Source organism: Anabrus simplex, chromosome 1 (genome assembly GCF_040414725.1).
Source record: "Anabrus simplex isolate iqAnaSimp1 chromosome 1, ASM4041472v1, whole genome shotgun sequence".
In the NCBI taxonomy this organism is placed as follows: domain Eukaryota; kingdom Metazoa; phylum Arthropoda; class Insecta; order Orthoptera; family Tettigoniidae; genus Anabrus; species Anabrus simplex.
In genome coordinates, this window is record NC_090265.1 from 1,523,302,907 (window position 1) to 1,523,318,699 (window position 15,793).

A 15,793-nucleotide genomic window follows, 5' to 3' on the forward strand; every position below is an offset into this window, starting at 1 on the left:
ATAATTATTTTCCAACTGAAGCCTCTCACGGATATCTCCCCATGCTTCTTCTCCTGTATAGGCTCTATATAATCCTATAAGTCTAGTTTTCTCCCTTCTCTTACTTAAAGTTTCCCACCCAAGTTCCTTTAACATTTCTGATACACTACTCTTTCTCCTGAAATCCCCTGTTACAAATCTTGCTGCTTTCCTCTGCACACTATCTATTTCTTTTATTAGGTATTCTTGGTGAGGATCCCAAACACTGTTTGCATATTCCAATAATGGACGAACCATACTCAAGTAACTTTTTTCTTTTAATTCTTTGTTGCGTCCTTTAAATAGCCTCATTATGACATGTAATGATCTGTATGCTTTCCCAACAATGTCATCAATATGACCCTTCCAGTGCAAATTACTTTCAAATCTCACACCTAAGTATTTGCACTTGCCATCTTTTGGGATAACTACCTCATCCAAAGTATATTCAAATTTAGTTTTAAAGCTCCTGTTTGTAAAAGTTGTAACAGTTGATTTGCCTCCATTAACCTTCATATTATTTTCTGTAAAACAAGGAAACTCTTCCTTATAAGCGCTTTTAAACACTGCATCATATTTCTTTTTTGAAATTTTGGCCAAAACAAATACTAAGACACACAACCAAAAAGCACTACTACATGACGTAACACAAGCACTAATGCAGGTCCTGCCGCGGATATACGACTACGGCGTGCTACTTATGAGGTTAGGTTACTTGCTTGCAACTTCCACTTCCTATTATTAAGCTATTTGAGTATTTGACTGTATTATAGACCAAAGAGTAGCACATGGCTGGCCACTGTGCCCCGTACTGCCATCCGGTTGTGATTATTAGAACTACTATCGACCAGCCATACTCAGCCATATATATCGATAGGAGGAGGAAACACGCAGGAGTTTAAAATAATATGACAATTACTGAAACTCCTCGGGGGATCGGTTCTGGGCCTACATTTCACTGAAGCCAAAATGATTATCTCCCTACTCAGTTTCAACCTGTCTTTCCATTCTTCTGTAAATAACACATGTTAAAATTTTTGGGTGTGAGATACTAAACTAACGATGCAGTAGTTTTCACACCTGTCAGCACCAGCTTTCTTGGGAATAGGTATAAAAACATTCAGCCAAAAATCGAATAGAACTTCTTCTGTATCATACATCTTACAAAATACATGGAATAATCTCACAATGCTGATTTCTCCTAAGGCAGTCAGTAATTCAGAAGGAATGTCATCAATTCCAGGTGCCTTATTCCTATTTAAGTCTCTCAAAGCTCTGTTGAATTCTGGATCAAAACTGGGTCTCCTATTTCATCTATTTCATCAGCATCAACAGCCTCTTCTTGTTCCAGAACTATATCATCTACATCCTCAACTGTAAGATTTGTTCCTGCCATCTTTCTGCCTTGTCTTCTTTCCCTAGAAGTGATTTTTCATCTGATCTCTTAATATTCATACACCTAGTTTTCCTTTCTCCAAAGGTTTCCCTGTTTTTCCTGTATGCAGCATCTACTTTTCCTAAGACCATACAACCTTCAACATCCTTACACTTCTCTTTCAGCCATTCATCCTTAGCTGTCCTGCACTTTCTATTCACTTCATTCTTTTATCGCCTGTGTTTTTTCTGCCCTCCTCATTGTTTCCATTCTTGTACTTTCATTGTCCATCTATCAGGTCTAGTATCTCACAATTCTTAGTTTTTTTTTTTTTGTGCGTGTGTGTGTGTGTTAGTGGCTTTACAACGCACCGACACAGATAGGTCTTATGGTGACGATGGGAGAGGAAAGGGCTAGGAGTTGGAAGGAAGCAGCTGTGGCCTTAATTAAGGTACAGCCCCAGCATTTGCCTGGTGTGAAAATGAGAAACCACGGAAAAACATCTTCAGGGCTGCCGACAGTGGGATTCGAACCCACTATCTCCCGGGTGCAAGCTATCAGCCGCGCGCCCCGACGGCGATTCTTAGTTGATATTTCCTTTCTTCCTAGCCTTCCTTCAGCAGCCCTACTGACCTCAATTTTCATGACTGTCCATTCTTTCTCTATTGTGTTTCCTTCAGCCTTTTCATTTAGTCCTTGTGCAATATGTTCCTTGAAACAATTCCTCACATTTTTTTCTTTCAACTTGTCTGGATCCCATCTGCTTGCATTCCTTCTGTATCAGAGTCCATGTCTGCTCCTAGGAAAATCTTTCAATCCAACACCTGGTTTCTGATTCTACCTTCCAGTGTCTTCAGGTCTCATCCATGTATAAGGTCAGTGTTTGTGCTGTTTGAAGCAATTATTAGAGAGCTCTAAATTACTATCGGAGCAGAATTCAACCAGCCGACTTCCTCTTTCATTCCATTGTCCCAATCCGAAATCTCATACTGCATTACCCTCTCTTTCTTGGCCTACCACTGCATTCCAGTCTCCCATCACAATTAGGTTCTTGTCACCTTTTACATATTATATTAAACCTTCCTGATGATAGCACTCTTTCATGTAGTTGCCAGCCAGAGATTCGAATGGGGAACTCTTTATATATTCTTTTGATTCATCATCATCATCATCATCCGCTGAACAAGTAGGCATATAGAACTGCGCTACTGTGGTGGGCATTGGTTTGGTGTCTACCTTGACAACCATAATCCTTTCACTATGCTGATCATAGTAGCTTACCTGCTGCCCTATTTTCTTATTCATTATTAAACCAACTCCTGCATTTCCCCGATTTGATTTTGAAAATTCTGTAATCGCCTGACCAAAAATCCTCCTCTTCTGCCAACGTACTTCACTCATACCAACTACATCTAACTTTAGTCTATCCATCTCCCTTTTCAGAACCACTAACCTAGCACGATTCAAACTTCTAACATTCTACACTCCAACTTGCAGAATGTCAGTATCCCTCTTCTGATGATTGCCTCCCCTCTCGGGTAATTGCCACCCCAGAGATCTGAATGGGGGACTATTTTACCTCTGGAATATTTTATCCGGGAGGAAGCTATGATCAGTATATCATTTATACAGAGAGAACTGCATGTCCTCGGGAGTTAGTTACGGGTTTAGTTTCCCGTTGCTTTCACCTGTGTAACAGTATCAACACAGCTAAGCCGTGTTAAGTATTATTGCAAGGCCATACCAGTCAATCATCTAGACTGCCACCCTTGTAACTTCTGAATGGTTTCGATGAACCATTCGTTAGTCCGATCTCTCGACAGATACCCATCTGATATGGTTGCACCTTTGGCTTGGCTATATGCTTCACTGAGATGCACAAGCCTTCCCACCGCAGCAAGGTCACATGGTTCGCAAGGGGATGATAAGCTATAACTGATACCATTTCAGCTGCTGAAATGTTCTAGTTTTCTCAATATCACTGTGAAAGACAGATGGAATAGAGATTTTATATACAGGGTAGATCTTCAAATTTTGTGACTCTCAAAACAAAGAATTTTAAAGCTTGAAAAATGATGGGAGAAGTATTGTATTGAGTTGATTAAAATGTATTTCCTGAGTTGCTCCAAAATGATGACTTCACTGCTCTGAATGAGAGGTCTTAATGATTGATTTTTTTTTGTCACTTTCTATATGCAAAAGCTTCAAAGCAGGCGGCAGGACTTGGTTCAGTCTTTGCCATTATACAACATTAATGTTGCTACGTGCAAAAAAAATGCAAACTTGCACATGTTTTCAAAACCATTGAGAGAGCTATAATTAGAAAGCATAACACACAGTCTTACCTTTGTCGAATGAAGTATGACTGAAGCTCAATAGAATCTTCAAATACTTGAGAATCTGTTCGTGACAGCCTTCTCGCCCTCTCCATACACGCAAAAATATCTTCTTGGAACACATCTAAGCGGCGGTACAATCCTCTATCTAGACGCCGCTTCACTAGATCCAAGGATAATGCTCGTACTCTGCAAAATTGACATTAACCTTATCAAAATACATAAAAAATTAGAAACAGACTGATTACAAAGTCTAGAGGTTCTGTAGCATATTTTTGTTTTCAGTTGAAAAGTAGTAGAAAGTTAAAAATAAACTTTGAATGTAGTGATTATTGTTTAATGTGTCAAAACAAGTTCCTTGTGGCATTAAAAAAAAAAAAAAAAAAAAAAAAACAAAACAAACTTTTAGAGACTAATGGAATACAGTATAATGTTTGAAGGAGAGAACATGCAAGACTCTCTAGACCTGATAATTCAATGTTATTGGGTTCATAAGAGGATAAGAGTTGATTATGCAGGGTGAGGTAGAAAAAAATTATGACAACTTGTATTAAAGGGCTAGGGGCTACCTGGTCGAGGCGGTAAAGGCGTGCTCGGCTCGCCCGGAAGGACGTGGGTTCGAATCCCTGTCAGGAAGTTGCAAAATTTAAGAAAGATTTCTACTTCCGGAGGTGCACATGGCCCTGAGGTTCACTCAGCCTACACCAAACATAAGTACCAGGTTAATTCCTGGGGGTACAGGCGGCCGGGCATAGAGCTAACCACTCTATCCCATCAAGTGCCGAGGTCACGGATAGTGGAAGCCTTTACCTTCTACCCCTTCAAGGGCCTTCATGGCCTGTACGGAGATGACTTTGCTTTTGCTTGTATTAAAGGGCTAGACATCAAGATCATCAGCAACAAAGGAAAAATCTGAAGAGGACACAGATAAGTTAAACCAATCACAGACTCAGTTTGCACCCTATGTTCACCAGATACATCTTCACATTGTGAGACTATGAGTAAGACACTGGAAACTAGCAGTAATTTTTACTATGGGAAGGGATTTAAGATTATAGTATACAAGCCTACCCTCAGCAACAAGTATCGGATTGAGTGGATAGACCGTAGAAGTACTGGACTTCTGCGTCCAAGTTGGCGGGTGCAATCGTGGCTCAGTCTCGTAGTATATGAAGGAGCTCAAATATACCATGCTCGTATCAGCATATTTGCTATATGCTATATTTTTGAAGCACAGTAGTTAATGGGGTTGCAGAACCAATAACATTATAATCAGGGTAGATGATATCAATCTCAAATCAATGGCTGCTAATATAAAGTGCAATATACTTTGTAAACAAATGAATGAATATGCATTCCAATCAACATTTCAATGAGAATGGTGCAAGGAAAGTTTCATAGTCACAATCGAATGTCACTGCTCTTGTGCCATGCCAATGTATTCGCTTTCTCAATTGATTGTGATGAATGCTTAGCATGTAAGCTGCCCGCATTTTCAGTTAAGCAAGACCGGCTGCACTGGGCTGGTACCATTGTTGTGGGTAATGGCAGAATTGTTCGCGAGGGCTGTGTTCTGGGCAGTCTGGGGAAATTATTTGAAATTTGAAGTCACAGTGATGGGATTTCAAGGCATTTCATCAGCTAAAATATGTCCTTTTTACTTATTTTTTTCAAGTTTTACTTATGGTACTTATTTCCCTTTTTTTAATCTTAAGTAAAAACAAGCCTATCGAATGCTTTTAAAGTAACAATGATTATTTTTCTTAAGCTTTGGTAAGGATCAATTTTATGGCCAAGGCTGCCACATGGTATGATATCTGGAAATATGAAGAAACCCCAGATGAATTCCTCGAGTTTGCTGATTTAATGTGTCAAGTGACACCGTTCTAACTAGCTGAAGCTGTGACCACCAAGATTGGCCTAACTCTCCCAGCGACATCTACAACTGAATGCACTTTCAGTATATTATGGCATAGCGGTATTAATACTTGGAATTTGTCTACGACAGGAGACAGGAGGCTAAGTGGACCACGCATGCTCAGTGTTCATAGGAAGAGTGTGCAAGAGAACAATGAATTCACTGACATTGTGACAAACAAATATGGACAGCAATCATTTATTTTTAAATGGAGTAAATTTTCCATGGTCTTTGTTGCATGTTCATACACTTTTATGTATTGAATTTCTGTTCTATTGAGTAGAAATGGACAAAAGTTCTACTGTATGCATCCATGAATATTAAATTTATGTGCCAAATTTTTCTATTGAATTAATTACATTTTATATCACACAACTTACTTTTCTCGCAAATTATGGCACTTCAATTCACCCTTTTTATGAGCAGGGGCCTGTTCCACAAAAGTATGGTCTTGTACATTACAAGTAAATTCTCTAGTAACTTGTACAAATACCAGAGTTTCTGTTCCACAAAAGAATTTTCTACAGTTGTACTTTACTACTCCATACTTACAAATTACTAGTAAATTTTTATAATCGTGTTCCACAAAAGTACTAGTACTTGTAACTTACTAGCGAAATGAGAAGAATTCTCTACCAGTGAAAGGACAATAATATATAAATGTACTAGTGCTATTTAAATACGCTTATTTTGGATACATTTTGATAAATATGTGGTCTAGCAGTAGTGATAGTGATGGTGATGAAAATGAAAACTATCGTCTGTACAGGGAAAGAATAAACTTCCAGTTTAACACTGTATTTGAATACAATGAACGTTTTAGGTTAAGCACAATACAAGTGGAAGAACTTTTGACAGATATTGGCCATAGCTTAAAATATCCTACGAACAGAAATAAATCTCTCTCTGCTAAACAACATTTACTAACAACATTACATTGGCTAGGAAATGGTGGTCAGTACCATGGTACTGCAGATATGCTTGGGATGGCAAAATCTTCGGTCTGTGGTAGCTGCAATAAATGATATAAAATTTCCTCAAATTGTTTGTTGGCCTGAAAATACTGAAAAAAACATATTCCAAGAAGGACATTCCTGGAATCATTAATGAGCAGAATATCTCTTACATACGTCCAACTTTTCCCCTCAAAACCTCCATGAGCTTTTCCCAAGTCAAATATTTCCATCCAACCATTTATTTTGTCTTGTTTTTTCAGACTCTCGCTGAATCCACCGAAACGAATATCTTTCCTACCTTCTATTTCCTTCAAAATTAATAACTTTGTTTCTCTTGACATCATTTTAACAATTCATGCAGAGTTTGCAATTTCGTAACAATTAAGTTTGGCGGCCGAATATCGTTATTAGCGGCATCTGATTCCTAATGACAGACCAAGGTAGGTATGTTAGACTCTCATAGAACATACGCGAGGATCGCGGAAGAACAGAATGGGTGATAATAACGGAGTAATTTCCTATCATCAAAGAAATAAACTGAAAAATAACATCGTAGCATTAAAAAATTCACAGGAATATTAGTTCTTTCAATCTTTGCTGCATAAGTTACAGTAAAATACGATATTACGATAAATGAGGCAAGCATAACCTAATTCAACGAATGGAATATGAAGATAAACAGCTGATTCATGCTATGGCGTAGTATGTTTATTGATATGTCGTCACTTGTAAAACTTGTAACAATTCACTGGTAATATACAAGAGACTATCAATCTTTTGTGGAACAGAAATGTACAACTCCATACATTACAAGAACCCACACTAGTAACTTGTAATGTACAAGACCATACTTTTGTGGAATAGGCCCCAGGGGTTGCCCACGACCATTGGATTCAGTTAAAAGAATAAGAACCCGACCCTATTTGAATACATGCAAGTCCATATGTTTTTCAACCATGGGGATTGTACGAGATCTTTTAGACTCACAAAATAAGTGATCTGCTACAACTACTCCTGAAAATTCTGCTTCAACAGTGTGGAGAAGAGAGTGATACAAAGAAAGTGTATTTATTGGCTATCTGCAAGTTAATCCTATTCCAACACAGAAAGTTCTATCACAATCTTACAGAAACAGAGTAACAACAGTACACAGAACATTTCATCAACCTAAAAAAAAAAAAAAAAAAAAATGAATAAAATGGAGACAATATACAGTGATACAGTGAGTTTCTCTTATTAGTTGGCTGGCAAGCATGCCCAGCTTATCTGCCTCGTGTTGGCTCATCACTTCGCGTTACAAAGCGCAACGACAGCACGGGAATGCCCGCACTTTGCAGTTCAGATCCGTGCTTAGAATGTGTATTAAGTGTTGATCTGTCTCTCCAATTGTTCTCAAGTTGTGAAGTGTTACTTCAGGGTATAATTCTCATAACGCGGCTGTGAGCTTGCATCCGGGAGATAGTAGGTTCGAATCCCACTATCGGCAGCCCTGAAGATGGTTTTCCGTGGTTTCCCATTTTCACACCAGGCAAATGCTGGGGCTGTACCTTAATTAAGGCCACGGCCGCTTCCTTCCAACTCCTAGGCCTTCCCTATCCCATCGTCGCCATAAGACCTATCTGTGTCGGTGCGACGTAAAGCCCCTAGCAAAAAAAAAAAAAATTCTCATAATGCCTCCACATATGTACACAGTAGAGGAAAGGGTATTTATGTACGATAATTATGTGAAAACAGAGTCTTGCAGGGAAGTAGTTAGGCGAAGGTTTCGAAGAGCTGAGCATGGTAGGCTACGGAAATGTTAAAATTGAAACCATACAAGGTAACTGTAGTATACAAACTGCATCCACTTGATCATGATAAGTGGGTATGTTTTTGTAATTGGAGGTTGCGAAACGTTTATGATGAAATAATTGATTCACGCTTAATCTTTTTCTCTGACAAAGCAGGGTTCCATTTACATGGGTACGTTTCAACGCATAACAACAGATATTCGAGTACAGAAAAAACCCATCGCATATACGAAATTCCTCTACATGATGAACGGATCGGAGTATGGTGCGCAGTGAATGGATATATAATTAGAATTATAGGACGTATCTTTTTTCAGGTCACAATTAGTGCACAAAGATACAGGGATAATACACTCAAACCATTTCTTTAACGAACTGACACTGACTGTCAAAATTGTTATTTTCAGCAAGACTCTGACATCGTGCATACAGCTAATGACACATTAAACTTAATTACGGAAATTTCTGAAGACTGTGTTATTAGTACAGACTTATGGCCATCACGGTCCTCAGATTTAACTGTCTGTGACTTATTTAACGGGGAGTTTAAAAAATAAAGTGCCTGCAAGAAACCCTCACACGTTGGACAAACTGTAAGAACATATCCGGAGAGAAAAGACCTCAATTATGGAAGACGAAATTATGCACAGGAATCGGAGTTTCCTAAGACGATGCCAGAAATGTGTTGATGCAGGAGAACATTTCCAAAATAAGGTACGAGCTTATTTTCTTAATTCTTGATGAATAATTTTTTTAAATTCTTATTTTCTTAATTTTTATTTTCTTAATTTTAATTGTTATCTCATGTCACACATGAGTAAAGTGATTACAAGTTATCCATTTCATGACCATATCAATGAATATAATCAAGAAGTTAGTAAAATAACCACCTAATCGATACTTTATTATTGCCTCAGGCAAAATTGAATATAAATCAGCACTTACAGGACATGTTTCGACCACTTAGTGGTCCTCTTCAGCTGTATAAAGAAAGAATTGAGAAGAAAAACATTAGGACAATAAGCACAAATAATAAAATTTCTTTGGAGACTCCTTTGTTAAAAAATGGAGGTCATCAGAACAGGAGATCTTGCCTCTCATTCTTGTTTGGAAAAAAACGTTTATTCTGCGCTGTCTAGAGGGTTTGTCTTTGAGCGCGACCTGGTGAAGTAACGATGTGACACAGTCTGACAGTTCATGCAAAGCTCTGAAGAGAAGGGAAGTAGAGTTTTGTCATCATCTAAAATATCATGTGAGGGAGGAGAGAGCAAAGTGTTGTCCTTGTTGCTATGCTGCGGAGCGGGGAATGATGAATCAGCGGGAGGCACATAAGCTCGGCATGCCTGCCGGCCAACTGATGAGAGAAACTCACTGTATTTAACAGCTTCAGGCTGGAAAATGTTGACTATGTAGTTATCCATTTTCATTTCTTATTGTAGCTTTTATACATGTTTGTGTGTTAGGTCATTTTCCTCCCCTAGATAATTTACCCCAAAAAAATTAATTTTACAAAACAGTATATTTTGTTCAAATAGGAAAAAACAAAAACAAATTAAGGTTAGTAGTAAAACCCCAACTGGAAGAGGAACAACATGGATTTAGGAGTGGAAGATCAACAGTGGACCTGATATTTGCAATACAACAGATTGTGGAAAAACACTGGGAATACAACAAAGATCAAATTCTGACCTTCATTGTGTTGCAGAAAGCATGTGATTGTATTTTCAGAGATGGGATTTGGTTAACCCTGGAGAAGATAAAGGTCCTGCATAAATTAATCCAGAAGTAATGCGTACAGCAAATACACTGCAAAGTTCAGATCAAAGTAAGATAGACAGAAGAATTTGAAGATACAACAGGACTGAGACAACAGTGTGTGCTATCACCTCTACCATTCGTTATCATCATCATCATCGATGAAATCAAAAAAGACGACTAAGACAGGAACACTAGAGGCATGGTTACTTACTGATGACATCATGCAGTTAGGTGAAAGTGAAGAGGATATTCAAGAACAGGCAAATATATGGAAGGAAGTGACTGAAGAATAGGAAATGAAAATTAGTAAGGAAAAGACCACAACCGTCATTCTTATAAAGAGGATCAAGGAATAGAAGAGGAGGTATGAGTGTTCAAGGGGGGACCACTAGAGGTAGTAAGAACATTTCAGTATCTTGGGATTGTGATATCGGAAGATGAAAGAATGACACTGGAGATAAGCAGAGGAGTGCAGTTAGCTGGACGGTTTTATCACTGTGTGAGAGGACTGTTACAGAGTAAGAGTGTGCAAAAATGATGCAAGAAAATCATGTAAAGAACTACTTTCTACCAATCTTGACATACAAAGGGCACTAGGAAAGTTTTGCAATGTGACTGAATATTTTAGACTTTTTCAAAATAATTTCCACCACATTCAATACACTTCTCCATACGTCTAAACCAGTCACTGAACCAAATCTGCAACTTTTCTTCGGTTACATTTTCACACTCTTGACCCCATGCTGCCAGAAGCTCCTCATTGGATGCAAAACGCCACCCTTTCAGCTTCATCTTCACTTATGGGAAGAGTGTGAAGTCACCTGGGGCAAGATCCGGACTGTATGGAGGGTGATCAAGCACAGTCAACCCTGATCTGGCAAGAAAATCCAGTTACATTAGCACGATATGCTGGAGCATTGTTGTGATGCAAGAGCCAAGTGTTGAGCCGTGACCTTGGACGGAGCTGCTTAAGAGCCTGGATGACCTGAGGCAGACAAGTCTCACTGTACTACTTCGCAGTAACTGTCCTTTGTGTTTCTAGCACAACCCGAGTCAGGATGTCCCGTTTAGTGAAGAATACTGCAATCATCCTTTTCTTCACGGACCGTGACTTTTGCGCAGTCACAGGAGTACCCTCATCTTCAAACAGCCACACCTTGTTCTGAGATTTTGTTGAGACATCGTAATAATAAAGCCAAGTTTCATCACCTGTACCGATGCTATTGACGTTACGCGAAGTACCATTTTCAAACTGTTTTAGCATTTTTCGGCACCATTTCACTCGATGTGCCCTTTGTTCCTCTGAAAGTGAATGGGGTACTCAAAGGGAACAAACCTTTCTAACATGGAGATGGTCGTGTAGAACTGAATGAATAGCTGGTGCAGGGATGTGGAGGGTCTCTTTTACCTGCTGATACGTCAACCACCTCTCTTGCTGCAACATTTTCCTCACAGCTTCAATGTTTTCCTCAGTCACTGATTCAGACGGTCACCCAGAATGAGGATCGTCTTCAACCCCGATATTTCCCCTTTGGAACTCTTTGTACCAACGGAAAATTGTTGTCCGATGTGGACAGTCTTTCCCCAGCACAGGAGTCATTTCCTCCAGGCACCGGTCAACAGTTAATCCACGAGCAAAATTGTAGTGGATAATTGAGCAATATTCACCTTTAGACCACACTGACATCTTAACTTGCTTTCAATCCCACTGCTTGGTAACAATTGGTGTGAAGGTCGCGCCTTGCTGTCTTTTAGACCTGTTTTCACCCCTCTTTTCATCCCTCACTATAACAGGGGTGTCTATCCAACCGTTTTTGCGTATTGCAAAACTTCCCTAGTGCCCTTTGTATGGAGCTGAAACTTGGGTAACAACCAGAGTAAAGTAAAATCTAGGCAAGTGAGATTAAATTTCTAAGTAGTATGCTGGCCAAGAAAAGACAGGAGAGGACCAAATAAGAAATATGCTAGTATGAGAAACACCAGGTGTATGGGCAATGGGAAATAGTAGAACGATCGTGATTGAGGTAGTATGGGCACACCAATTGAATAGGAGGAACAAAGATCCCAAAGACCTAGAGGCAGACGCAGGTAAACAATGGAGAGAACAAATTAAACAAGACTAAGGAAGAGAGTGGCAAACTTTCCAGACGTCATTGGTAAGGAATGGTGAACAGACAGGCAGAGATGGAGATCAATGAACCACAATTCAATCCAATATCAAATTGGACACGGGGAATGGTGATGATGTTGATGATCATATTTTTGGTCAAAATTTTGACAAATAGATATATGTTGTAAATCAGTGAAATCTGCACTCATTATTTCACGAAGTACAGTTTATTTTGTTTTTAGATTTTTAGTTTTCCTTTAGTTCTGTACTTGTGGAAAAAAATAACGTACTAAAAGGATAGCTTTAGTTATCAAAGGCACCACCATACAACCTTCAATGCTAAGCATATCTTTATTTTTATCATATGCTCCCTGATAATCTCAAATACAACCACCTCTAATTGGTTACAAAGTTCACGTAAGGTTCCATGTTTATGTAGAAATACATCTAAAATTTTCTTGGTCACAACCAAGTGCAATATCAAGATTCCCTCTTGCAAGATCTCATCTACTGAGCAAGTTGGTCATGCAGTAGCTGTGAGCTTGCGTTCGGAAGGTGGTGGGTTTGAATCCCACCATCAGCAGCCCCAAAGATGCTTTTCCGTGGTTTGCTATTTTCACACCAGACAAATGCTGGAGCTGTACCTTAATTAAGGCCATGTCTTACTTTGCTAAAAACTATCTGTGTTAGTGCCATGTTAAACCACTAATGCCTGGTTTCCGGAACGTGACATATCGAACCTATAGCGGTATCTAACGGTTAATTTGTGTTTTGGCATTGCACGAACGTAAGATACATCTATCGGTTTGATTAATCGCCTACTAACATAGAGAGCCCTGAGCAGGAGATAACGATGTAATCACCAAAATTGCTGAAATTGAGTCCAATATTTCAAAACTCCCCGTTGATAAACAAAATGGCGTCAGAAAAGAAATAAAAAAGAAACTCCCTTCTTTAACTAATGAACTAAGGTCCAAGTCTGATCCAATTCTTAAGAAACGGATACACGAGATAAGGAGTAAAATTAAGAATAATAATATAATCATTACGAAAGCAGATAAAGGTTCCACAACCGTGTTGCTTAATAAAGATGATTACATCAAAAAACTGAAGACTTCTTTTCTGCTAACACATATACCATAATAAATAAAGACCCAATCCCTAAAATCCAACGAGGTTTAAAGAATTTATTGAAAAATTTGTCCTTTCTTTTACAAGAACACGAATGCCGCAAGCTTATATTAATGAATCCTAAGCTACCAACAGCCAAAGCCTTACCAAAAATTCATAAAAATGAAGTATCTGTGCGCCCTATCATAAATTGTAGAAACAGCCCCACCTACAATGTCTCAAAATTCTTACACAGTTTCTTGAGTAAACACTAAATTTAATAACCATGCCTATGTCAAAAATTCCACTGATTTTTACAAAAAAAAAAAAAAAAAAAAACTCTCTAAATTTAAGTTACAACACAATCATATAATGGTTACATATGACACTGTCAACATGTATTCGAATACACCTATAAACGAAACTATCAGTATTATTAAAACTAATCTTTCAAAACAGAATAACTTCAGTAAATTCGAAATAGAAAAATTCATCAAACTACTGAAATTTGTTCTAAAAAATAACTTTTTCACATTTAACAACAAAATCTACCATCAAAAGGGCCTTTCAATGGGCGATCCAATAAGATAATTAACAGAATCAATGGTCTTCAATTGTGGCTGAGATTTGTAGATGATACATTCACTATCATCGACAAACATCAAAATAACAGTGATAATATATTAAAGTTACCTCAATGACCTTGACAATAATATCAAATTTACTGAAGAAGATGAATCCAATAATTCTTTGAATTTCTTGGATTTAAATTTAACAAGGGCTAATGATAAATTTATAGGAAACCTTCGTCCGTGCCATTGACTATAAAGAATGATTCTTTGCACCCACATTCTCGTAAGTGAGCAACTTTCTACAGCTTAATTCAAAGAGCTCTAAAAATCCCACTTTCTAATGATAATAGAAAAAAAAGAATTTGGTTATATTAAAGATTTAGCTGAACTTAATGGCTACAAACCTGATTTAGTCAATAAAATTATAGGTAACATCAAATTAAGAACCATTTCAAAATTAACCCCAGAAACCCCCCCTGCCAAAAAACAAGTTTCGCTGCCTTTACCTTTACTAACCCAACTTTATATCGTATAACCAAACCATTAAAGAAATATGACATCAAAATTGCGTATAAAACTCTAAACATGAATCATAATATATTTTTTAACTCCAGTACCGTAAATTCAATACATAATAAATTTTCAAACTCCGGGATCTATAGACTCAAATGTGCCCAATGTACTTTTATGTACATAGGGCAAACCGGACGCAGTTTCAAACCTAGATATTTGGAACACTACAATGCCTCAAAACATAGAAAATATTCTGCTATGAGCAATCATATGAAGGACACTGCCCATAACTTTACCACAACTGAACAAGACCTTCATATTATAAAATACGTCAACAAGAGTAAACTAATGACTGAGTTTGAAAATGTCTACATTTTTTTTGGATTAGCATTATAACATTAATAGTAACCTAAACGATGTTCTCGACACAAATAGTCCATTAATCGAACAAGTCCCTAATTTACTCACTGTCTTTAATATAAATACCAATAATTTCATGAAAATATTTAATTATAAACACACTAACAACTTCCTTACCGCAATAGCAGCCACTTCCAAGTCACCGATTCACGCTACACCCCGCCAACCTACTCCTAATGCCCTCAATGCTCCGCCTACCCACCCTCTCCCGACTCATTCTCCGCCTTCACAGACACACCCCTGCAATACACACAGTAGTAGAATAACGACTGCCAGATCGTCTCAAACAACCAACAAGGCTAATCACCTCTCTGTCAACACTATGGGTAAGCGTTGTTAAACTTTCACTCATTAGTAGAATGTTCTCTTTGTTTCCAAAACTTACATTCATTTTTCCTAAACATTTCAGTCATCAACACGCGTCACATTGCAAATTCTCCCACATCTAAGGCTTTAACACCCTATTTGTTGAATCTACGCAAGACAGCTCATGACTACAATCTACTACAAAGATTTTTCCATGAAAGAGACACAACACTTCTACACACTGATGATTCAAGCACCTTTGACCTTATTATGCAACTACTTGGAGTTAACAACTCTACTGTAATTCTACGTACCTGATTCTCATCAACAACGTTCGAAGATTTATTTTTCGATATTTTAATTAATTCACGCTTCATTAATATCAACAAATTTGTACAATCCAATTGTATGTTAGATCATTATGACTATGTCTCATTCTACAAATAATCAACTTGTACTATTTTTAGACAAACCATGTACATATAATACTATGACAAGTTTATTATTGAATTTTAGTTACATTTAAGCATCGCTTTCTCCACAGACTAGATTTTTATGACTGTTTTATCTTGTATTAATGCAAGTATTATACTTTAATGAGGAACCCAGTT

The 15,793-nt window shown here is 37.9% G+C and overlaps 1 protein-coding gene across 12 annotated transcripts in view; it reads right to left on the bottom strand.

The window, feature by feature from the left end:
• polybromo (protein) overlaps positions 1-15,793 on the bottom strand; it is a 618,289-nt gene that overhangs the window by 256,750 nt on the left and 345,746 nt on the right. For all 12 annotated transcript variants that reach the window (XR_010858640.2, XM_067138036.2, XM_067138039.2 and 9 more), the window contains one exon: positions 3,739-3,918. Coding sequence is in view for 11 of the 12 variants with exons in the window: in XM_067138036.2 (XP_066994137.2) it covers positions 3,739-3,918 (180 nt within the window). In the remaining variant the exon portion in view is untranslated. The remainder of the gene's footprint in view (positions 1-3,738; positions 3,919-15,793) is intronic.